The 24,944-nt window shown below is 42.6% G+C and overlaps 1 protein-coding gene across 4 annotated transcripts in view; it reads right to left on the reverse strand.

The window, feature by feature from the left end:
- LOC125446791 (tubulin polyglutamylase ttll6-like) overlaps positions 1-24,944 on the reverse strand; it is a 55,664-nt gene that overhangs the window by 26,209 nt on the left and 4,511 nt on the right. For 3 of the 4 annotated variants that reach the window (XM_048520607.2, XM_048520608.2, XM_048520610.2), the window contains exons 2-11: positions 21,072-21,226; positions 19,440-19,745; positions 17,948-17,988; positions 16,475-16,593; positions 15,205-15,335; positions 13,927-14,083; positions 7,098-7,241; positions 4,836-4,921; positions 1,813-2,038; positions 443-624 (exon numbers count right to left, since the gene is read on the reverse strand). In XM_048520607.2, coding sequence (XP_048376564.2) covers positions 443-624; positions 1,813-2,038; positions 4,836-4,921; positions 7,098-7,241; positions 13,927-14,083; positions 15,205-15,335; positions 16,475-16,593; positions 17,948-17,988; positions 19,440-19,745; positions 21,072-21,226 — 1,547 coding nt within the window. The remainder of the gene's footprint in view (positions 1-442; positions 625-1,812; positions 2,039-4,835; positions 4,922-7,097; positions 7,242-13,926; positions 14,084-15,204; positions 15,336-16,474; positions 16,594-17,947; positions 17,989-19,439; positions 19,746-21,071; positions 21,227-24,944) is intronic. The other variant, XM_048520609.2, reaches the window with a different exon arrangement.

Genomic DNA, 24,944 nt, shown 5'->3' on the forward strand with positions numbered 1-24,944 from the left:
ATTATTTTAATTGTGGAATCACAGCTAATATTGGACACTAAATTCACAGTTTTGCAACCAGAGATTGGTTGAGTCAGTAATCTGCCTACTGTGAACAACTAAAAGGGATGCGCTATTTGATACAATCACTAGTTATTGGGATGTACAACCTAAAGTCACACCAACACAGGTGACTCTTCACTGGGCTTGTAAGTGGCCTCGCAAATCACTTAGCTCTATCAAAGTACTAGTGTTTCAAGAAGACAGTCTACCAACCCCTTCTCAACAACAACAATGGCAGCCAGGTCAAAAAGGGAGGTTTTGAATAATGTCTGGAAAGATAGAGAGTTTTAATGGGGAATTCCAGAGCTTACAGCCTAGGCAGCTGAAAGCATGATCACCAAAAATGTGACAAAGGAAGTTCAAAACTGTACAACATACCATTAGACTTCACAGTGTCTACCTTAATTCGCGAGATGCCTGGCGGTTCCACAAGCGCTCCTGCACTCTGCGTCTCTCCTCTTCTGCTGCCTTTTGTTTGTCACTTGCTCCAAGATTTATCAGACAAATAGTATCATACAGCAAGTTGTCTTTCACCTCTCGGTCTAGCCTGGAATCTGTAGTGAAACTGGGGGAATGGTTCACCTGGAAGCAAAATGTAGGCTATGACACAATCTGTTCATTATTAAACTATTTTAAAAAAGCCGTAAGTATCTTCTAACACTTGTTTGTTAGGTGAACTTTATCTTGCACTGTGGAGAAATTGACTGCCTGATTTGTCAAGGAGCTATATAACAAGACTTGATGGATACTTATCATTCAGTAATTTAATTGATCTGATTAAAAATAGTGAATGAAGAACTACAGTTGGCCCCAATGGCTCTTACATTATTAAATAAATTAATTATAGTTCTTGTTCCTAATAATATCCAGTGACTTTTTTACTGTGAATGAAAATCAGAAACTGAACTACACGACAACAGCAGATCAGAGGCTCGGTACTCTGTGGAGAAGAGCTCACCCCAAACCCTTTCAAAACACCCCCCATAATTTACAAGGCTGGAATCTGGAGTGGGATGGAATACCTGTCAGCAGTCTCGGTAGGTGTAGCTGCAATAACGTTTAAGAGGCTACATATCATTCAGGCCAAAGTACTTTTGTACATGTCACGAGGTTCAATAGTCTTCCCAGCCTTCCCCATTGTAGCTGCAATGTATTTGGCCTAAAGGGTGCACAGTAGTAAACTGTCTAGGTTACTTTGATAACATCTACCCTGTTATCATTGTATGACAGTTCAGACACTCTGTCTTACCCTCAAATATCAGGCATCCCTTAAATGTCAGCCTTGTCCTTTGGGCAGGTAGTGTCATCTCAGAATCAAAAGGTTGTGGTCATCTCACCCCAGATACTTCAGCATGTAATCCAGGTAGTTCTTGCAGTGCAGTAATAAAGGATGCTGCACTGTCAGGGGTGCTTGCCTTCAGATGAAACATTTCGCTGAGGTTCCACAAGCTGGTTCTAGTGGATGCCAATAAATCCCTGTCACTTTTTGAAGAAGTCCAGAGAGTCTCCCCAACATCCCCAAAGCAAATTAACTGGTGACTCATGTCATTTGTTCTTTACATGCCCCATACAATTCACTTGTGTTTTTAAAAAAAAATCACAACAGCAGCATATTTCATAAACAATTAACTGCTTACAAACTACTTTGGGATAGCTTATGAGTATGATTAAGTGCTTTCCAAAGGCAAATTCTTTCTCTCATAATGATTTCCTCAATGCTCTGTACTTAGCCTTTTGATGCCAAAACACCTTGTTGAAAGCTTCACCCACCTCCAAGAGCCATGGCTTCAAATTGCGATCCATTAGGATATCAAATCCTAAAATCTCAAAACAGACACTTCCAAAGAGGCGACTGGAGAAACAAGTCCGATAATTATGCTTTAGGATCGGATAGGCTGAAACTAGAGTCTTAATGATGACATCTTCAATGTCTGCCCAAACCTTTGTTATGTCATGTCCACGTTGCTCCAACCATTTATTAAATGAGGACAGTTTTCTGCATAACACACAACACAGGATAAATGGACTAACATAAAGATGTATGGACACTTCATTGGTTTCAATTAATACATCAGTTTTTGAGTTGTCATACCGGTAAGAATCTAGCACAGTGAAGAATCTAATACAGCTCTAAGAACCTAATACAGTGTGGAGCTGGAGGAACACAGCAGATCAGGAAGCAACAGAGGAGCAGGAAAGTTGACATTTCAGGTTTACACCCTTCATCAAGATTGGGAGGGGCAAGGGAACTTAGAAATAAATGGGGGCTGGTGGGGGAAGGAAGGTGGGATGGTGATTAGTGGATGCAGGTAGGGGGTGATGGGGATTGGTCAGTGGGAAGGGTGGGACAGGAATGAAGATGGACAGGTTACATTAGGTCAAGGGAGCAGGGATGAGAGGGAGGGTTGGACATGGGGTGAGGCCAGGGGGTGGGGAGATTTTGAAACTGGTAAATTCTATTCTGAGCCCATCAGGCTGTAAGCTCCTAAGGTGGAATAGAAGGTGTTGATCCTCCAGTCTGTGTGTGGCGTCACTGTATACTGGAGGAGGTCCAGGATGGACCTGTCAGCAAGGGAGTGGGAGGGAGAGTTAAAATGGTTGGCAACTGGAAGGTGTTGTTGATTATTGCATACAGAGCACAGATGCTCTACAAGTCTGCACTTGGTCTCACTGATGTAGAGGAGATCACATCGGGAGCTACAGATACCGTAGACCAGGTTGGAGGATGTACAGGTGAACCCCTGTCAGATTCGGAAAGATTGTCTTGGACCTCAGATGGAAGTGACAGGGTGAGTTGTAGGAGCAGGTGTCGCACCTCATGTGGTTGCAGGGTAAGGTATCGGGTGTAGTGGGGTTGATGAGGAGTGTGGAGTGGATGAGGGAGCTGAGGAGTAAGTGGTCCCTATGAAAGGCAGATATGGGTGGGGAGGGAAATATCTCTTTAGTGGTGGGATTGGATTGCAGAGGGCAGAAGTGGTGGAGGATGCTGCACTGGATGCAGAGGTTGTTAGGGTGGTATGTTAGGATCCAGGGGAACTCTGTCCTTATTTTTGTTGGGGTGTGGTTTTGAGGGCAGAGTGTGAGAAATGAAAGAGATGCAGTTGAGGGCATTATGAATCAATAGAGGGGGGATGCTGCAGTCCTTGATGTAGGAGGACATCTGGGACGTCTGGGAGTGGAATGCTCCATCTTGGGAGCAAATGTGGTGGAGGCAGAGAAATTGGGGGTAAGAGATCATATTCTTGCAGAAGGGTGGGTGAAGATTGCCATGGGGGTCAGTGGGTTTGAAGTAGATTTTAGAGCAGAGACGTTTACCGGAGATGGAGACAGAGAGGTCCAGGAAGGGGAAGAAAGGTGTTGAAGATGGTCCAGGTGAACTTGAGGTTGGGGTGAATGGTGTTAGTAAAGTTGATGAATGTCTAAGCTCCTCGTGAGAGCCCAAGGCAGTCATCAATGTAGCGGAGGAAGAGGTGAGAGATGGTGCCAGTGTAGCAGTGGAAGAGGGACTATTCCGTGTATCCTATGAAGAGGGAGACATAGCTTGGACCCATGCAGATGCCCATAGCCACTCCTTTAGTTTGTAGGAAGTGGGAGGAGTTAAACAAAAAGCTGTCGAGGGTAAGGACAAGTTCCATTAAGTGGATGAGGGTGTCGGTGAAGCGGGAACTGGCATTAAGCCAATGAGGGTGTCTGTGGAGAGGGACTGGCATGAAGCTGATGAGGGTGTCTGTGGAGAGGGACTGGGTTAAGTATATGAGGGTGTCAGTAGAGAGGGACTAATGTTGTGCCTTAGCAGATGTTCAATTTTAACTTCTATCCTGATACAATGGACTAATCGACATTGCAACATCTGTATCTATTGAATATTTTCAAGATGTTACAATTGAACAAGGAGCAATTCCTATCTGTCAATGAAAGCCAGTTGAAAATGTCAGGGCTTCACTGACTGGCATCGTTGAAATGGGAACACTGCCTGACTAGCACAACCGGCTTTGGTTACTGAATATGCTAGCAGAAAATAATGACTATGGCACCAGATTTATGACAGAAGTAGAGCTCCTGTCAGATTGAAAAGGCTTTGAATTTAAGTACCAAGGGTTGTTATAAACCTGCCAGTTGTGAAATGATGCTTGGGCCCATAAGTTTCAAACCAGTGAATGACATAGAGAGACAAGAGGAACTACGGATGTCCGTCAGAGAGTGGAGACAGCTAAAGGAAGAATTTATGAGAGGTATTCAAAATCATTAAGGTCTTTGACAGTGTAAATGAGAAGCAAGTAAAGTCAGTGGCATGAGAATCACAAACCACTAAGGAAATTGGCAAAAGAACCAGAAGCAGCATGAAATTTTTTTTGTTAGGCTGCAAGTTGTTATGAAATGGAATACGCTGCCTGAAGGGATGGTGGATTCAAAGATCAAAGATCATTCACTGGGTCAAAATGTATGGATTCAAAAAAGAAATAGATGAAATTTCTTTTTCTAAATTGCAGAATCGGAGTGGTCAAGCACTACCTTAACCCATCATCATGACAAGGACTCAATAAATGTGGAGCTGGAAAAGCACAGCCGGTCAGACAGCATTCGAGGAGCAGGCAAGTTAACATTTCGAGCCGGAACTTTGACCTTCCTGCTCCTTGAATGCTGTCCGACTAGCGGTGCTTTTCCAGATCCACATTTATTGATCTTAATTTCTACTGACAACATTTCTAGAACCTTTTTGAAATATTTGCTGCATGTGACAAAAGATTGTAGGTTTACTGCTAGGTTCTTCCTTCCAACCTGTTAAAATGTACCTTTTGCTGCTCCCGTCCCCATCTCTGACAAAGTTCTTGCTGTGCTTGTTGATGGCATAGTTTGTCAAGTGCATGCAGATGTCATCCTGTCATCAACAAATAAAAGACTTCAATGGTTTGGGACATGGGTGATGTAAGCTCCTACACAGTCTCACCTACCCACCCTCCCACCCCACAACTGTGTACTTTCACCAGGACTACAACTCTCCAAGACCTCCTTATTCCCCAATTATGGTCCTTTGCACATCCCCACTTCTCATCCTTTTACCATTGGTGGCCATGCCTTCTGGCTGTCTGGGTCCTAAGGTCTGGAATTTCCTTACCCAAACCTTCTGCCTCTCTTCTGCTTTAAGATTCTCCTTAAAAAATAAATTACCTCTTTCTCAAAGTGTTTGAATATCTGTTCTAATACCCTATAGATCTGTATGTTAGATTTTGACTGATAATGTTCTAATGAAGCCTCTTGGGACAGTTCATTACATCAAAGGGACTATGTGTGTGCAAGTGGTTTTGTTTTATACCTTTCAAGGCCAGCATTGGATGCCCATCCCTAATAAACACTGAACTGAATGGCTTGCTAGACCATTTTGGAGAGAAGAGTCAACCACATTACATGTAGGCTAAACTCCATAAAGATAGCAGATTTCCTTCGCTAAAAGGACATAAGTAAACCAGATAGGTCTTTACAACAATAAATAATAGTTATGGTCATGACTTCAGAGACTAACTTTATATTACAGATTTATTAATTGAATTTAAGTTTCACTGGCTGTTATGGTGGGATTTGAACCTACGTCCCCGGAGCGTGAGCCCGGGCCTCTGGATTTACCAGGTTAGTTAAATTACGACACTGCCACCATTTAATTCAGGGATGCATGCCTTAAAGGCAACTATTGTATAGAGATAATATCAGTCTTAATACATAAATGAGTCAAATCTGAGCTATATTAGCTCATGAGGGTCCATTGGTTATCCCCAGAAGCGGCAAACTTGACAGTTTAATGTAAATCACTCCCCTATCACCACTAAACCTAAACATTTTCATTCCCCTGCAAGTACTTAGCTGTCATGTGGTCAGGACTTACTACTTGCTCTGCAGAGGCAAGGAAATAAATGGAATCTATCACTAAGATTACTACAGTAATTTATTTTAGACACCTTCAGTGGGTATATGCACTACCACGTAGTCCTGAGCCAATCAAAATGATGAGGTATCAAGTTTGGCTGCTGATTGGTTTTGAGTTAGATGACCTCAGATGGAGGAACTATTTTATTGGCCTCTGTCAGGCCTTTTGTCAACTCCCAGGATCACGCGGAATGGAATTCCAAAGTTGTTATTCCATGTGGTCCACAGCTTAGTTCCTGCATTTTAGTCATTACTGACAAATGGAGGATGAGCAGTGAGTGAGGCAGTGGAAGTGGGTGGCCAGCATTTGTGGGACATTACCCAACGAGAGTCAGCAGATTTAAAATGGGTTGAGAGAAAAGGGATGAGAAAAATAAAAGAACAGGCTTCCCCTACCATGATGACAGCCGAGTCTCAGTCAGAAAATTGTGACTTTGAGCCTCAGTCTAGCAAGATGCGCACATAATCCAGTGCAGAACTGAAGGAATGTTGCACTGTCTGATGCACCATCTTTCAGGTGGGTATAAAAGATTACATGCCACTATTTCAAAGCAAAGAAGCAATGTCCTGGGCTAATTACTATTTCTCAGCCAACATCAAAAACCAAACACTGCACAGCTTTCGGTTGGAGCTTATTGTGCATTCCTACATTGTAAAGTGACTACACTTCAAAGATATTTAACAGACTGCAAAGCACTTTGGTACATCTTGAAGTCATGAAAGGTGCCATATAAGTGCAAGTCCATCTTTCTCAGAAACAAAAGATAATGAATTGCAGATGCTGGAAATCTGAAACAAAAACAAAAACTGCTGGAAAATCTCAGCAGGTCTGGCAGCGTCTGTGGACAGAAACCAAAGTTAACTTTTTGGGTCCTCAAAACTTCAGTTCTGTTCTTCAGTTCTGAAGAAGGGTGACTGGACCCAAAACATTGACTCTGCTTTCTCGCCACAGATGCTGCCTGACCTGCGGCGTTTCTCCAGTAATTTCTGTTTTTGTTTCTATTGTTCTCACAACTATTTTAGCTTGCTGTGAAAAGGCTCCATGGTATATCCAGAAGCTGCAGATGACAGAAATGATATCAGTATACTCAGACACAATAACAACAATCTTATGATAACAGGGGAAGGAACATTACCAAGTTACTATTTGAGGGTTCACTGTACTTGCTGGTTGCAAACCTTGCCAGACCCTCATTGTAAATATAGATTCGAAAGGGATCGCAGGACGTAACCAAGACGTAGACACGGAGGTCAAATTTGAAGCCATCTATGAGGAAAGGCTGTGAAACAACATTAAAGCTACATTAGGCAAGCTGAATGACACTCATCATATGTCGAAAACCATTTTCATGCCAAAGCATGAGTAACATAGGTGCAGAACAATCCAATTTTACTGGGATCATGTTAAGGTGCTTAGACCAGTCCGATAACTATGAATATTCTGTGCGAGTATAGTAGCATTGCTCTAAAAGGAAAAGGCAAGGGGGTAAAGAACCAACAAGAATGACTGCAAGAATGAGGTGCTTAGAAGAACAGGATAAAAGTTTGAATGCAGTAACTTGTCTGGGGAGAAGGGGCGTATGTGTTTCAGCATATTCAGAAGAGACAAAAAGACTGAAGATATAGGACAGTAGGAAGTGAGCCTATAGTACCAGACTTGGTGGCAGCTCTTCAATGGAAAGACAACGCTGCAGTGGTAATTTCAATGGATTAGTAAGACAGAGCAATGTTCCCTCTAAGGATGCACATTCACTCCAAGATTCCACATATAGCCATCAGCATCAGTATGCCAGTCATAACTTCCAGTTCCAAAGGTCAGTGCTGCACGTGGACCTCAGAGGCCCATGCAGCCAGGAATAAAATGAGAGGGTCACTGATCCAGAGATCCAAGTTAATGCTCTGGGGGGCACAAAATTGAATCCCCACTCAGTCATTAAGTCGTAAATTACATAATAATTCTGGGATTCAAATTGATCTGTCGATGTTCATCAGTTATATTTTTAAAAACATTACTAATGCTGTTTCCGGAAAAATATCTGCTATCTTTACCCTGTCTGACCAATGTCTAATTTCATAACCACAGCAATGTGACCGATTTTTTAACAAACCTCTGAAATGGCTAAGAAAGCCATCAAATTGTGGAATCACAAATGCTTGCTTTGGGAGTGATGCCCACATCTCAGTGGGATTTAATGGTGGGCAATAAGTAAATATTTTGCCTCTGTCTTCGCCCTAGAAAATCTAAAAAAAATGTTCTTTTAATCAGGAGGTGGAAAGGAGAGAGAAACTTGACGAAAATACATTCACTAGGGGAGCAATACTAAACAAACCGATAGAACTACAGGCTGGGAAATCCTCATCTGAGAGGCTTAAAAGAAAAGGCTAAAGATGTAGTAGATGCACTGGTATTAATTTTCCAAATTTCACTATACTTTTGGAAAGATTGCATCAGATTGAAAGTAGCAAATGCAACTCCTTCCCAAGAACAGACAGAAAATAAAACAGGAAACCATTGACCAATTAACTTGACTTGATGTTTGTCATGCAAAAAGGTGTTAAAATTAATCGTTTCATGGATAGAAGATTGGCTGGTTGTCAGAAAACAGAGTGAGAAAAAGTCTGGTAGATGGAATAACTGGCAGATATGATAATTGGAGTCCTGCAGGAGTCTGTGCTGGGGCCTTGGCTTTTTATAATTTATATCAAAGAATTAGATGAGGGGAGAGGAAGTATGATAGCTAGATTTGCACATGACAGAAAGGTAAGTAGCAAAGTATGTTGAAGAAATTCACTACTTCCATCTAGAAGGACAAGGGCACTAGATACATAGGAGCACCACATCTTGCAAGTTCCCCACAAAGTCTCTCACCATCCTAACTTGGAAATATATCACCATTCCTTCAGTGTTGCTGGGTAGAATCATAGATTTCCCTCCTCAAGGGCATTACAAATCTACCCACAGCACATGAACTGCAGCGATTCAAGAAGCTGGCTTACCACCATCTTCTGAAGGGTAACTAGGGGTGTATAATAAAGGCTGGCCTAGCCAGCAATGCCCCTTTGAAGAGGTAACAAGTGTGTTAGACCAGGGAAACCCAGTAGATGTTATCTATCTAGACTTCCAAAAGGCCTTTGATACAGTGCGTCACGGGAGGCTGCTGAGCAAAGTGAGGGCCCATGGTGTTCGAGGTGAGCTACTGGCTTGGATTGAGGATTGGCTGTCTGACAGAAGGCAGCGAGTTGGGATAAAAGGCTCTTTCTCGGAATGGCAACCGGTGACGAGTGGTGTCCCGCACGGTTCAGTGTGGGGGCCACAGCTGTTCACCTTATACATTAATGATCTGGATGAAGGGACTGGGGGCATTCTGGCGAAATTTGCCGATGATACCAAGATAGGTGGACAAGATAATGTATGGTTTAGAAGGGGTGGACACTAGGAAGTTGTTTCTGTTAGGCGGGGAGACTAGGACCTGTGGGCACAGCCTTAAAATTAGAGGGGGTAAATTTAAAACTGAAATGAGACAACATTTCTTCAGCCAGAGAGTGGTGGGCTTGTGGAATTCATTGCCGCAGAGTGCAGTGGAGGCCGGGACGTTGGATGCCTTCAAGGCAGAGATCGACAAATTCTTGATCTCAAAAGGAATCAAGGGCTACGGGGAGAGTGCAGGGAAGTGGTGTTGAAATGCCCATCAGCCATGATTTAAATGGTGGAGTGGACTTGATGGGCCGAATGGCCTTACTTCCACTCCTATGTCTTATGGTCTTATGGTCTTATGTCCCACGAGTGAATAAAAAAAGAACATTAACAAGGAAGCAAACTGATACATATACTTAGGATAAGAGAGTGAGCAAAAATTTGGCAGATATAGAGTATAAAGTGGAAAAAATTGGCAGTTAGCGTATAAAATATTCACATAGGCAAGAATAAAAAAAAGCACAGCATTACTTATTTGGATAACAACTGCAGGACTACAAAGCGCAGTGATCTGGGTGTTCTAACGCACAATTCATAAAAGACTAGTATGCAGGTATAGCAAATAATTAAACAGGTTAATGTAATGCTATCCTTCATTATGAGATGAATGAAATATAAGTAAGGAAGTTGTGTTTCAAATATACTGGGCACTGGTGAGACCACATCTCAAATACCGTTTTGATCTCCTCATTTAAGGAGCAACATAAACTTGTTTAAGACAGTTCAAAGGAAGTTTTACCTATAATGATGGGATCGTCTTTTGAGGTGGGGCTTGTATCCACTGGAGTGAACAGTGAACTGACTGAAATATTTAAGTTTCTTAATGGTCTTGACAAGTGGACGTGAATAATCTACTTCCTCTTGTCATTGAGTCCAGAACTACTGAGCACTGTTTAAATTATTTTTTCTCTCAGGAGGATTGTGCGACTTTAGAGCTCTCTGCCTCAAAGCCACTGGCAATGGGGGTCATTGAATATTTTTAAGGTGGAGGCAGACAGATCCTTGTTAGGCACAGGAATCAAATGTTACCAGGAGTAGATGGGAACGTGGAATTCGAAACATAACTAGATCAGCCATGATCTTATTGAATGGCACAGCAAACTCAAGGAGCCATTTGAAATTCACGTCTATATGTTCAAATGAATAAAATATTTTATCCAATGCAAATTAAACAACTATTTTGTTAGCTGTGGTTTAATGGGCAGCAGTCTCATTTCTGGATCAGAAATATAAGAACTAGGAGAAAGGAATGGCAATTCAGCCCCTCCATCCTTCTCCTTCATTTAATATGATCATGGCTGATCTCATCTCAGCCTCAACTCCACTAACCCCTGAACCCATTACAAATTAAAAATCTGTTTATTTTCTCCTTAAATTTACTCAATGTCCCAGTGTCCACCGCATTCTGGGAGATTGAATGCCATTATTCACAACTTTTTCACAAAAGTAATTTCTCCTCATGTGTTTTATTCTGCCCTCACTTATCCTAAAACTATGACCTTTGTGTAGATAATAAGAGGAAATATCCTTTCTACTAGACCATAAGACAGAGGAGAAGAAATTAGGCGATTCAGCCCATCTAGTCCGCTCCTCTTCAATCATGGCTGATATGATTCTTAACTCCACTGTCCCGCTTTCTCCCTGGAACCTTTGATCTCCTTGACAATCAAGAACCTATCTATCTCCATCTTAAATATACTCAATGACCTAGCCTCACAGCCTTCTGTGGCAATGAATTCCATAGATTCACCACTCTCTGGGTGAAGATATTTCTCCTTATCTCTGTGCTAAAGGGTCTTCCCTTTACTCTAAGGTTGTGCCTTCGGGTCCTAGTCTCTCCTACCAGTGGGAACATCTTCCCAATGTCTCTGTTCAGGCCATTCAGTATTCCTCTGTAACTTTCAATTAGATTCCCCTCAACCTTCTAAACTCCATTGAATGTAGACAGAGTCATAAAATGTTCCTCATGTTAACCCTTTCATTCCTGGGATCATTCTCGTGAGCATCCTCAGGACCCGCTCCAAGGCCAGTAAATCCGTCACTATCTCTTCAGCTCCCTCTGTCAGTACTCTTAGGTGTAGTCCAACTGGTCCAGGTGATTTATCCACCTTCAGACCTTTGAGTTTTTCTTGCACCTTCTCCTTGGGGGTGGCCACCATATTCACTTCTGTCCCCAGACTCTCTTGAATTTTTAGGATATTACTCATATCTTCCACTGTGAAGCTCCCCATTACTACTTCTCCAGTGGCCCATTATCCACTTTTGTCTCTTTTTGCCCTTCATATATCTTATTTTCTATTACTGGCTATCTTACCATCATATTTAATCTTCCCTCTCCTTATTTCACTGTCCACTGTTGGTCTTTGTGGTCTTCCCAATCCTTTGGCTTCCCACTGCTCTTCACCACATCATATGCTTTCTCTTTTGTTTTTATGCTGTCCCTGGCTTCCCTTGATAGCCATGGTTGCTGCATCCTCCCTTTAGTATGTTTCTTTTTCCTAGGGATGAAGTTTTGCTCTGTTTCCCAAATTACTCCCAGAAACTCCTGCCATTGCTGTTCCACTGTCTTTCCTGCTTGGCTCCTCTCCCAGTCAATTCTGGTCAGCTCCTCCCTCATGCCTCTATAGTTACCTTTATTTAATTGTAATACCATTACATCCGATTCCACCTTTTCCCTCTCAATATGTCAGAATTTACTCTGCAATTTATCGTCAGTGTCTCCTTAATCTCCCTTATCAAATCTGCATCATTGCACAACACTATATCTAGAATTGTCTATTCCCTCGTGGGTTCCACCACAAGCTGCTCCAAAAGGCCATCTCACAGACATTCCACAAATTCCTTTTCTTGCGATCCACTACCAACCTGATTTTCCCAGTCCACCTGCACATTGAAATCCCCCACGATCACTGTAACCTTGCCTTTCTTACATGCCTTTTCTATCTCCAGGTGTATCTTGTGCCCAAAGTCCTAACTAGCATTTGGAGGCCTGTACATAACTCCCATTATGGCTTTTTTATTCTTGGCGGTTTCTCAAATCTACCCACTCAGATTCTACATCATCTGACCCTACTTCTGTTCTTGCTATTGATTTAATTTCAATATAGATTCAACGCCATCCCCTCTGCCCACCTGTCTGTCTTTTCAAAGGGATGTACATCCTTGGATATTTAGCTCCCAGTCCTTATCCCCTTGCAGCCATGTCTCCGTGATGGCCACCACTTCATACCTGCCAATTTCGATCTGAGCTACCAGCTAATTTACCTCAATTCATATACTGCATGCATTCAGATACAACACCTTCAGTCCTGTATTGATTGGCCCTCTTCTCATTATCAGTTGTTTATCCAGTGTGCTTGAAGTTTGATTCCTAACCCTTTGAAAACACACTTTCTTATTTTGCATGCTGGAGACTTTAATAACCTCTTGTGGATTATACTTTCCTTCCATTTTTTTCATATTTTTCCATTCAGTTGAATCCAACCCCACAAATGTTAACCTACTGCTTTGTTTCCAACTGGCCATTATACTCCTTGAAGCTTTACTCTTCCTCTCATCCCCACTTTCTAGTTTAAAGTCTTGTTGACAGTCCTATTTACCCTTTTCACTAGAACATTGGTCCCAGCTCAGTTCTGGTGGAGACCATCCCAACAGTACAGATCCCTCCTGTTCCAATACTGATGCCAGTGCCCCATGAAATGGAACCCCTCTATCCCACACCACTCTATTAGCCATATGTTTACTTCCCTTATTCTCATGTCTCAATGCCAATTTGCATGTGACTCAGACAGTAATCCAGAGATTATAACCCTTGAAGATCTGTTCTTTAATTTAGTTCCTCGTTCCCTATAACCTGTAACAGGTCCTCTTTCCCAATTTTGCCCACGTTGTTTGTTCTTACACGGACCACAACAACTGGATCTTTCCGTTCCCTCTCCCATCTACTTTGTCAGTCCTCATTAGCATCTAATGAAGATCAAATAGATCCCCTCTCATTCTTCTGAACTCCAGGGAATAAGCCTAAACTGCTCAATCTGTTTTTATAAAACAAACCCCTCATCTCCGGAATCAATTTAGTGAACCTCATCTGAACTGCCTCCAATTCGACTAAATATGTCATAAAGGGACTAAAATTGTAGGTCGTACTCCAGGTGTGAGCTCATTAATACCTTACACGGTTGCAGCAACACCTCACGACTGTTCTACTCTACTCCTTTAGCAATAAATGCCAAAATTCAATTTTCTTTCCTTTGAATTGATTCCATTTTGTTGATAGCAGTGTTCCTGCATTTGTTCCTTTATAACAGCATATATGCTTAAAAAGTAATTAGTTGATTGTAAATTGTTTAAGGAATCCAGAGGTCATGGAATATTATATAATTTCAATGTTTCCTTTCTTCACTTCCTGATCTAATTGTGCAATGATTCAGTGCTTGTTTGTTATTACTTGAGTCTGTTTTTGTGTGGAAACTTGATGTATGTTTTAATACCTTGGAAATGTACTGCTGGCAGATCAGGCGGTCTCCTTGTTTAATGTCCTTTAAGTTTCTGGTAATGAAAATCCCCCGACCCTGGCACCCACAGTCTGGTTTACAGATATACGTCTTGGTCTTTTTCATCCTGCAGTAGGCCTGAAAATCCCCAAAACTGTGAAGTATACAAACAGAATATTTTAAAGGTCACATGACAAAAACCCAGACAGCATCAGCTAATAAAAGTTTCACCTTCAAACTCCCAAAAGGTTGTAACTAAAGACTAAATTTATCAAGTCCTTGGAAACCCAAGCATCAATTCCAATGATCCCATCGTCATAGCTACCAATTCTCCAACTCGAACAGCAAGGAACTATCTTTTTATCCAACATCATCACAAGATGATTACACAACACAATACAATGTTCCAAAAAACAGCAATATGACCAAATGACCAGCTTAGAGGGGGCATATCTTCCAATCATTTGGTCAAACTTCTCCCTGAACAAATATCATTAAAAAATCCAACTGCGAAAATTTGCTGCTGATTACTCGTTATCCCCACCCTTGAAGTTAACATGTGGGTGAGCTGAGTAACACAAAACAAGTCATAATGCACCTTGGGAAGCTAATTAACACAACTGGGGCTTCCACCCTCACCCTCCCACCTTCCTGAGCTGATGCCAATCTACTTGGCCATAGTCCTCGCACTGCCAGAGCTCAGTGGGCATTGCCACTAATTGGCAGACCCAGAAAGCAGCCTCAATGGAGCCTCACATCCAGTCCAGTCTGGGATATTGGGAAAGGATAGGCTTTGCCAGTATAGGGAGGGTGGAGAGGAGGCTTTTAGAATAAGCAAGGGTAGGAAGAAAGAGGATTACTACGGCCAATGGACAAAGGACACCTCCAAGTTAATATACCCATTCCTTCTTGCCATTTTAAACACACAAAGAAATGCACTGCCCACTTGCATTCGCCTACCCATGGTAAGCGTATAATGGAGTGAGCAGGTAATACTAGGTTCAAATGATCTTTTAACAAACTCTTAACATGCCCCACATTACCAAAAGCACACCCGAGTGGGAGGATGTAATATCCATCCCTGTAGTCTGTTCAACTCATCTCCATTTGTATGTTCATTCAACTATACAATTACATTTCTAATCATTTATTATTTATGAGCTGCTTTTGCAGTATTACGAGAAGTGAAATAAGGCATTGTATAAATACAAGTTCCTTTTTATCTTCACCCAACAACCAATGATCTATTCCATTGTCAATATTAAGTTCACTCACTCAGCAGGTAAACACCATGTTCGTGGGAAGATGTTATACTCCTTTGGGAAGAGTTTCAGCATCCTATTCAAATTTCGGGCCAGTAGATCTTTCCTGCAAATCTCGCTCATTCCAGGAAAGTGATTGATCTTCTGCAAAGTGGAAAGGAAAACAGAAATCAACAATGGGCACAGGTAATAACCCCAAAAGGAAAGAGAAACACAGATCAGGAACAGCTGGAGAGAATATGAGTTAGATGCCGATGTACAAACTAGGAGCAAAAATAGGCCACTCAAGCCTGGTCTGTAATTCAGTAAGATTATAGTTCATCAGTCTGTACTTTAAACTCCACTTTCTCATCTATTCCCAATAATCTTTACTTGCCTTGCCAAACAAGAATCTATCCAACTCCATCAGATTTTGATATAGATGGCCTAGAAGCACGCATAACACTCTGACAGAAACAAAAATCTCCTCAACTCTCCTTTAAAGGAGAGACTCCTAATTGTTGTACAGCGTTCCCTACTTCTGGATCAATAACAAAAAGACATCCTTTCCATGCCCACCAGTCAAACCTGTTCAGGATCTTATACACTTCAATTATGTCAATCCTCGCCCTTTTAAACTCCAGGTAAAAACAAGCCCAGCCTCTCCAACCTTTTGTCATAACAGAACCTACTCATTGCAAATTACTAAACCTCCTTTTACTGTCTCCAATGTGTTTACATCCATCTTTAAGTAAAGGATGAAAAACCGCACACAACAACATTGCAAATCGTTCAAAAGATAGTAAAAAGATTTCATGGGGCTTCAGTTTGAAAACTTTGGATAGTAGGATAAAGGCTGAGGAATACCCTGAGTTCTGTAACATGGGGTATTAACGAAGGAGATATGATTCATTGAACCATTGTTTTAGCAAGGAGAATATTTACAATAATGTGCCTATTGGTTGGAAGAAACAAAAAATTAAGTTTCAAGAAAGAAGTAACCACATACAAAAAAGGTTTGACTGCAACAAAGACCAGACAAGCATTAAACTAGAGATGAAAGAAGGATCATCTATCAGATTTCTTGTAATGAAATTAAATATTCTGAGAAATCCTTGCTGCATGCAAATATATAGCTTAAAAATAATAATTAAAAGACATCATAATAGCAAGTAGCGATCAGGATAGTTTAGAAATTACTGTTCTTCAGAAACAAAATGCCATATCAGTATTTTTGTTCATCTAACCCCAAACATTTAATGTTGCTTGTTTTTTCCTGCCATTTCCAATGCCATGAGTCTGACCTGAAAATTTTTAATCTCCATGACTTTTTCATGAGAAACAGAGGAGTCAGTCCAGTACAAGATGCACTCTTCATCATCCCCAACTTCCTTCAGTCCATATTGACGAGCTGCACGACGAACTGGAACACAAGATCAGAAATATTATTACTATCAATATTTAGTGAGTGTCAATCTCCAGAGCCAGTAGTACCGTCCTCATTTGCTGTCTTTCAGATGATTAGTCCACCAGTTGACATGGCTCAGCAATGTGTAGCATCGTTTGTGTCTCTGCAAGTGCACAAGGGAATTGTAGTTTTGACCAATTTGCCATGCAAGAGAGAGAAAGGGAAGAGGAGCGTGTGAGAGAGAGCAAGAGACAGCAAGAGACAGAGAGAAGAAATCCAGAGAGACAGAGGCAGGGATAGAGAGATAGGGATTGAGACAGGGATACATATGTAGAAAAAGGCCAAGAAAGATAGAAGTGAGGAAAAAGAACTTGAAATACAGAGACACAGAAAAAGAATGCTAGGCACAAAAGAAGCAAAGCACAAATGCATATTTCAGAAGACCAAAAGTGGAACAGATAGAGAAGGGAAAAGAATAGGACAAAATTAGAGAAAAAAATGTTTCATACAACTTTTACAGATGAATTCAGTATTTAATTGCAAGGTAAGTGGAATGGACATTCAATAAACTACACACAAGGAAGAGTGTACCCAAAATATATTTTGGTCTCTAAGTCTTATGTACAAAGGAATAGTGTGATTGGGAAATACGTTACTTGGTGTAAGTCAGTGGCAGATACCAGGAAACTCCGTATTCAATTTGCCAGTTGACATTGAATTATCTAAATAACTCAGCTATTCAGATTGAGGCAGCAATTGAGAGACACAATATATATCTGATTGTCCAACCTTTATCCACAAGGTAGTGAAGATGCAAGTTGGAAGAGGCCGAATTAAATGGGGTTCCCATTTGACTTACAGTGTAAAGTCCACATGTTTGGACTCTAGGAAAATAATGGTTAGTACAAAGTTGAACAACCAGTGAGCCTCTGACGAAGCCCTGGTGTTATGTCCCGCTTTCTATTTATCTGGTTAGGTTTCCTTGGATTGGTGATGTCATCACCAACCCAAGGAAACCTAAACAGATAAATAAAAAGCGGTACATAACACCAGCGCTTCGTCGGAGGCTCACTGATGATGTTACCTAGAATGGTGACGAAACGTCTGAAAACTAAGCTTCCAGCTCAGCGAGCAAACTCACATCCAGAACCTCAACCTGAGCTACAAATCTTCTCAAAACTCGTTGAACAACCACTCAACGTTCGTTGTCTAAGGTCACATATGGCACAGGACAGTAGGAGATTACCAAACATTGCATCCCAGGAGAGGAAACAAAAACTTTAAAGGACAAAGATCAACGTGCACTGAATACATCTGTATGATTCTCTCCTGTTCCGCATCCCAATAACCCTAATTTAGTAATACTCACCACTTTCATACTTGCAATTAAGCAGATTTATTCCAACACACCTGAAAGTCAAAAGAGGCAGAGTTCTCAACAAAATAGGTATTATAAAAGTTTCCTGTAAAAGAAATTGACTGGCTTGTGCTCAATATTGCTGAAGAATGGCAGAGCCCCAAACACAATGGGGATACAGGGAGGAGTGTGTCACTTAATGTGCAAATACCAAGGCAGAACATATCAGAGTAGCAACCTGCAGAGCGGAAGTGAGTCGAGAAAAACAATGGTACCTGTGACAGAGTGAAATGAGATGCTGGAGCAAAGTGACAGATCAACAAGAGGACAAGACATTTTATATATATCTTGTCCATGAATGTGAGCAAGATTTGGAGAGTCTCACCCGATAGTAAAACAGTTTAATTGAATCCTTGTTCAAATTCATTCATATGAAAGAATAACCATGAGAGATAGTGGTCAATGTGAGGGAGCAATGGAGGTACGCTTGTCAGAGTGGGTGGGGGAAACAGTGAGACAGACTGGTCAGCGAGAGGGAGAAACAGTGAGGGAGACTGGTCAGTGAGAGGGAGTAACAGTGAGGGAGACTGGTCAGTTGGGGTGGGGGGGCAAGTGAGAGAAGCTGGTCGGTGAAGCGGGGAAACAGTGAGGGAGACTGGTCAGTGGGGCGGGGGAACAGTGAGGGAAACTGGTCAGTGAGGGGGGAGAAAACAGTGAGACAGACTGGTCGGTGAGGGGGGAGAAAACAGTGAGACAGACTGGTCAGTGAGTGGGGGGGAGCAGTGAGGGAAACTGGTCAGTGAGGGGGGGGAAAACAGTGAGACAGACTGGTCAGTGAGTGGGGGGGAGCAGTGAGGGGGGGAAAACAGTGAGACAGACTGGTCAGTGAGTGAGGGGGGAGCAGTGAGGGAAACTGGTCAGTGAGGGGGAAAACAGTGAGACAGACTGGTCAGTGAGTGGGGGGGAGCAGTGAGGGAAACTGGTCAGTGAGGGGGGAAACAGTGAGACAGACTGGTCAGTGAGTGGGGGGGAGCAGTGAGGGAAACTGGTCAGTGAGGGGGGAAACAGTGAGACAGACTGGTCAGTGAGTGGGGGGGAGCAGTGAGGGAAACTGGTCAGTGAGGGGAAAAACAGTGAGACAGACTGGTCAGTGAGTGGGGGGGAGCAGTGAGGGAAACTGGTCAGTGAGGGGGAAAACAGTGAGACAGACTGGTCAGTGAGTGGGGGGGAGCAGTGAGGGAAACTGGTCAGTGAGGGGGGAAACAGTGAGACAGACTGGTCAGTGAGTGGGGGGGAGCAGTGAGGGAAACTGGTCAGTGAGGGGGGAAACAGTGAGACAGACTGGTCAGTGAGTGGGGGGGAGCAGTGAGGGAAACTGGTCAGTGAGGGGGGAAACAGTGAGACAGACTGGTCAGTGTGAGAGACTGTTAGAATCACACATCAGTGAGGGAGTAACTGAGAAAGTGTTGTGACAATTAAGTTAAAATTAAAAGAGCCATCTAACCTCCTTTTCTTCTTCTTTTTTTTCTTGAGCATTTCATCCTTAAGAGTTTTGTTATTTCCCTCAGTTTTCTGATTGGTTAGTATCTGTTCTTGCTTGTGAAGTCCCTCATGGTCTCCCAGCTGTTTACTCTGTTTGATGTGTGATCCCAAATCTCTGCCTGCTACATTCCTTTTCAGCACATTAATTTGTTTCTGAACCGGCACAATTTCGTCTTCCGAATCCTCAGCCAGACTCTCATCCTCATTCTCTGCTTCCTCATCAGCTGACTCCTCCTCAAAATCACTCTCAGCCCCTGAAGGAATCATTCTGTGAAATGTAGATTCGGGTGAAAGGGACTTACGAAAACATCCTTGGTCTCAGAATGAACAGCAACAAAAACAATCTAGGTGAGCAGGACAATGCCTTAGACCCGTCAGCTCTGTGAACTTGGTTCAAATTCAGCAGATACAGCAGCCTGAAAAGTCTGGACACGCTACAAGTGTAGACAGTAATGAAACAGCGATATCTTTCCAAGTGAAGTTACTATGTGATTTTGAGGGAATGTTGGGAAGCAGTGATCCCATCCACAGGAGACCTTATCTTTTTAGATCACTGCTTCCCAAACCTTTTCTCACTGTGAGCCAATTTCAATATCCAAGAGTTGATGTGGCCTCATGCTGAAAGCTTAAGAGATACAGAAGCTTGTGACTGGAGACGGATATTAAACTGGCAGGAGAGGGGGAGAAAGAGTGAGGCAGACTGGTCTTTAATATTTAATGATTAAAGTTCATACAAATTTTAAACGTGAAAAATTCAGTGATTTAAATTTGAACTATTTTGTGGAAATGCTATCCTACTTACTGGTTCTAATAAGAAATGTGGGCATGCATGTTGTGACATTGCTGAAATCTAATCCTGCATGGGGTCACTCGAATGTTCCGTCCTTCCCACACAAGTTTGAGCTATAGAGAAAATAAAATTGGGTTCCCTCAAAACAGACAGTGCGGTGTCTGTGTGAAGCTTGTTCATTTTCCTTTGTTGTACAAGACAGTTAACTCTTTCAGGTGTTAACTAACCTTGAGAAAATTCTAATAGAGTGTATCTGTAATCTTCCTTTTAGCAACCCCTTAAATTCAAAGATTTTGGATGGTTCCAATACATTTAAATTTGATACTTACCCAGGAATAGCTAGAGGATTACATTAGAGTTAAATTAAATTAAATTAAATAGAGTTAAATTATATTAGAGTTAAATTCTGGGTAACTATTCCAACTTACCCACATCTCATCACCGATTCCTTCCCTTCCCCACAATTCTTCCCCACCCCCGATAAGCCTTTCTCTGCCAGATGGAAAACCCCCATCCCTCTTCTGCTAGGCAAACTACTCCTCAGCTACATCAACTGCACCAACAACACCAGACCCAACGCAAAAAAATCTCTGTGAGAAAGCACATTTGTTAAGAAAATCAGCAGTATAGTTTGACTAATGAGTAAAAAAAAATTATGGTAAAATAAATGTTTATTTAAAAACTGTATTTTGAAGGGAAAACTTTTTTCATTGTTCAAGTGAAAATCTCTCTTTGAAAGTAGCATCAGCTCTGAATCCCACTTAACTTGTGCAATTTCCATACCTATTAAAAAAGCTCACTTGCCTTTTGCACTTCTGGTGAAGGATCTTTCTCCTTGCTCCTGAAATTTTAATATGTCTTTTCCCTTTATTGGTCCGTGACAGGGATCTGGAGCATTGTCCCTCAGACCTGTAGTGTCTCTTTTTAGTGGTGCGATGTTTCTGCTGCAGCCAGAATAACTTCATAAAAACCACACAGAAGGATGGATGTTATTGTGGGTACACTTCTCATGTTAATCTATTTCGTACTTCCTCTAACTTAGCTCACGAAGTTCTTTTTTGAAGACTCTGCTCAGAACAATGATCTTTGCTTGTCTCTCCACAGACACTATTTGACATCTCTATTTTCAGCTATTTCAGATCTCACGTTAACAACAGGAATTGTTATTACATGATGTTTGAAACAGCTGAAGCGGAAGTGATGGCATTAGTGGTCACATTGCTGTACTAGTCATCTGGAGCCACAGACTTTTTTTGGGGGACATGGGTTCGAACCCCACTATTGAATCCCATTTTCACCATCTGCAATGAAAAATCACGGATTAAAGCTAACCTAATGATGGGCACTGTTGACATTGTTAAAAGTCATGTGGGTAAGTAAGGCTTTAATTTTGAATTACTTTATTCTTCTAATTTATCCCTAAGATTTTGTACCCAGATACCTTTTGCACCTAAGATGGTGTAAAGGTCTGTAATAGAACATAGAACATAGAACAATACAGCGCAGAACAGGCCCTTCGGCCCTCGATGTTCTGCCGACCTGTGAACTAATCTAAGCCCCTCCCCCTACACTATCCCATCATTATCCCTATGCTTATCCAAGGACTGTTCAAAAGACCCTAATGTGGCTGAGTTAACTACATTGGCAGGCAGGGCATTCCACGCCTTTATCACTCTCCGAGTAAAGAGCCTGCCTCTGACATCTGTCTTAAATCTATCACCCCTCAATTTGTAGCTATGCCCCCTTGTACAAGCTGACATCATCATCCTCGGAAAAAGACTCTCACTGTCCACCCCATCTAATTCTCCGATCATCTTGTATGTCTCTATTAAATCCCCTCTTGGCCTCCTTCTCTCCAATGAGAACAGACCCAAGTCCCTCAGCCTTTCTTCATAGGGCCTGCGCTCCAGACCAGGCAACATCCTGGTAAATCTCCTCTGCACCTTTTCCAATGCTTCCACATCCTTCCTGTAATGGGGCGACCAGAACTGCACGCAGTATTCCAAATGAGGCCGCACTAGCGTTTTGTACAGTTGCAGCATGACATCACGGCTCCGGAACTCAATCCCTCTACCAATAAAACCTAACACGCCGTAAGCCTTCTTAACAGCACTATCTACCTGGGTGGCAACTTTCAGGGATCTATGTACATGGACACCAAGATCCCTCTGCACATCCACACTACCAAGAATCTTTCCATTTGACCCTGGTATTCTGCCTTCCTATTATTACTCCCAAAGTGAATCACCTCACATTTATCCATATTAAACTCCATTTGCCACCTCTCAGCCCAATTCTGCAGTTTATCCAAGTGTCCCTGCTACCTGCAACATTCTTCCACACTGTCCACCACTCCATCAACTTTTGTGTTATCTGCAAACTTACTAACCCATCCACCTATGCCTGTGTCCAAGTCATTTATAAAAATGACAAACAGCAGTGGTCCCAAAGCAGATCCTTGAGGCACACCACTAGTGACCTGACTCCAGGCTGAATATTTTCCATCAACCACCACTCATTGCCTTCTTACAGAAAGCCAGTTTCTAATCCAGAGATAATGGGAACTGCAGATGCTGGAGAATCCAAGATAACAAAGTGTGAAGCTGGATGAACACAGCAGGCCAAGCAGCATCTCAGGAGCACAAAAGCTGATGTTTCGGGCCCAGACCCTTCATCAAAGAGGGGGATGGGGAGAGGGTTCTGAAATAAATTGGAGGGGGGGGGAGGCGGACCGAAGATGAATAGAGGAGAAGATAGGCGGACAGGAGAGAGTGGGTGGGAAGGTAGGGAGGGGATAGGTCCGTCCGGGGAGGACGGATAGGTCAAGGAGGCGGGATGAGGTTGGTAGGTGGGAAATGGAGGTGCGGCTTGAGGTGGGAGGAGGGGATAGGTGAGAGGAAGAACAGGTTAGGGAGGCGGGGTTGGGCTAGGCTGGTTTTGGGATGCAGTGGAGGAGGGGGAGATTTTGAAGCTTGTGAAGTCCTTCTCCTGCAACCGCAGGAAGTGCTACACTTGCCCCCACACCTCCTCCCTCACCCCCATCCCAGGCCCCAAGATGACTTTCCATATCCAGCAGATGTTCACCTGCACATCTGCCAATGTGGTATACTGTATCCATTGTACCCGTTGTGGCTTCCTCTACATTGGGGAAACCAAGCGGAGGCTTGGGCACCGCTTTGCAGAACACCTCCGCTTGGTTCGCAATAAACAACTGCACCTCCCAGTCGCGAACCATTTCCATTCCCCCCTCCCATTCCTTAGAGGACATGTCCATCCTGGGCCTACTGCAGTGCCACAATGATGCCACCTGAAGGTTGCAGGAACAGCAACTCATATTCCGCTTGGGAACCCTGCATCCCAATGGTATCAATGTGGACTTCACAAGCTTCAAAATCTTCCCTTCCCCACTGCTTCCCAAAACCAGCCCAGCTCGTCCCCGCCTCAATCCCGTGCATCTGTATTTTCTCCAATAGCCTGCCATGTGGAATCTTATCAAAGGCTTTACTGAAGTCCACGTACACCACATCAACTGTCCTTCCCTCATTTACATGCTTGGTCACCTTCTCAAAAAACTCAATGAGGTTTGAGAGACACGACCTGCCCTTGACGAATCCATGCTGACTATCTCCAATCAAATTGTTGCTTGCTAGATGATTATAAATCCTATTTCTTATAATCCTTTCCAAAACTTTTCCTACCACATACGTAAGGCTCACAGGTCTATAATTAACTGGGTCATCCCTACTGCCCTTGAACAAGGGCACAACACTTGCAATCCTCCAGTCGTCTGGTACTAAACCTGTAGACAATGAGGACTCAAAGATCAAGGCCAAAGGCTCCACCACCTCCTCCCTGGCTTCCCAGACAATCCTCAGAAAAATTCCATCTGGCCTAGGGGATTTATCTACCTTCACACCTTCTAGAATTGATAACACCTACTCCTTACTAACCTTAATCCTTTCAATTCTAGTAGCCCATAACTCAGTCATCTCCTCTACAATATTCTCCTGTTCCTCTGAAAACAGATGAGAAATAATCATTTCGCACCTCTCCACTCTGCACAGGGTCCACATACAACTTACTACTTCTGTCTTTGACTGGCCCTATTCCTACCCTAGTCATCCTCTTATTCCTCACATACCTATAGAAAGCTTTAGGGTTCTCCTTTATTCTACATGCTAATGTCTGCTCATGGCCCCCCCTTGCTCTTCTTAACTCTCTCTTTAAATCCTTCCTAGCTAATCTGTAACTCTCCATCACCTCATCTGAACCGTCTCGTCTCATCGTCACATAATCCCTCTTCCGCTTAACAAGAGATACAATTTCTTTAGTAAATCACGGTTCCCTTACCTTATCGCTTCCTCCCTGCCTGACAGGGACATACCTATCAAGGACAGGCAATGCTGAACTTTTTTTCTTTATTTTTCTAATTTACACTGAAGAAGCTGTACCTATGCATCTTAGTACCTAAGATGGCACCATAAGCAGCAACGTCATAAACTTTTCACTGTACTCATGTAATTCTAATGCCATTTAGGGGAGAGAATCTGCCATCCTTACCTGGTCTGGCCTCTCTGTGACTCCAGATCCACAACAATGTGGTTGACTCTTAATCATCTCAGGTTACTCAGCAATGTGCAATAAACACTGCCAAGACAATGATTCCCACATCCCATG

This window comes from Stegostoma tigrinum, chromosome 36 (genome assembly GCF_030684315.1).
Source record: "Stegostoma tigrinum isolate sSteTig4 chromosome 36, sSteTig4.hap1, whole genome shotgun sequence".
Classification (NCBI taxonomy): domain Eukaryota; kingdom Metazoa; phylum Chordata; class Chondrichthyes; order Orectolobiformes; family Stegostomatidae; genus Stegostoma; species Stegostoma tigrinum.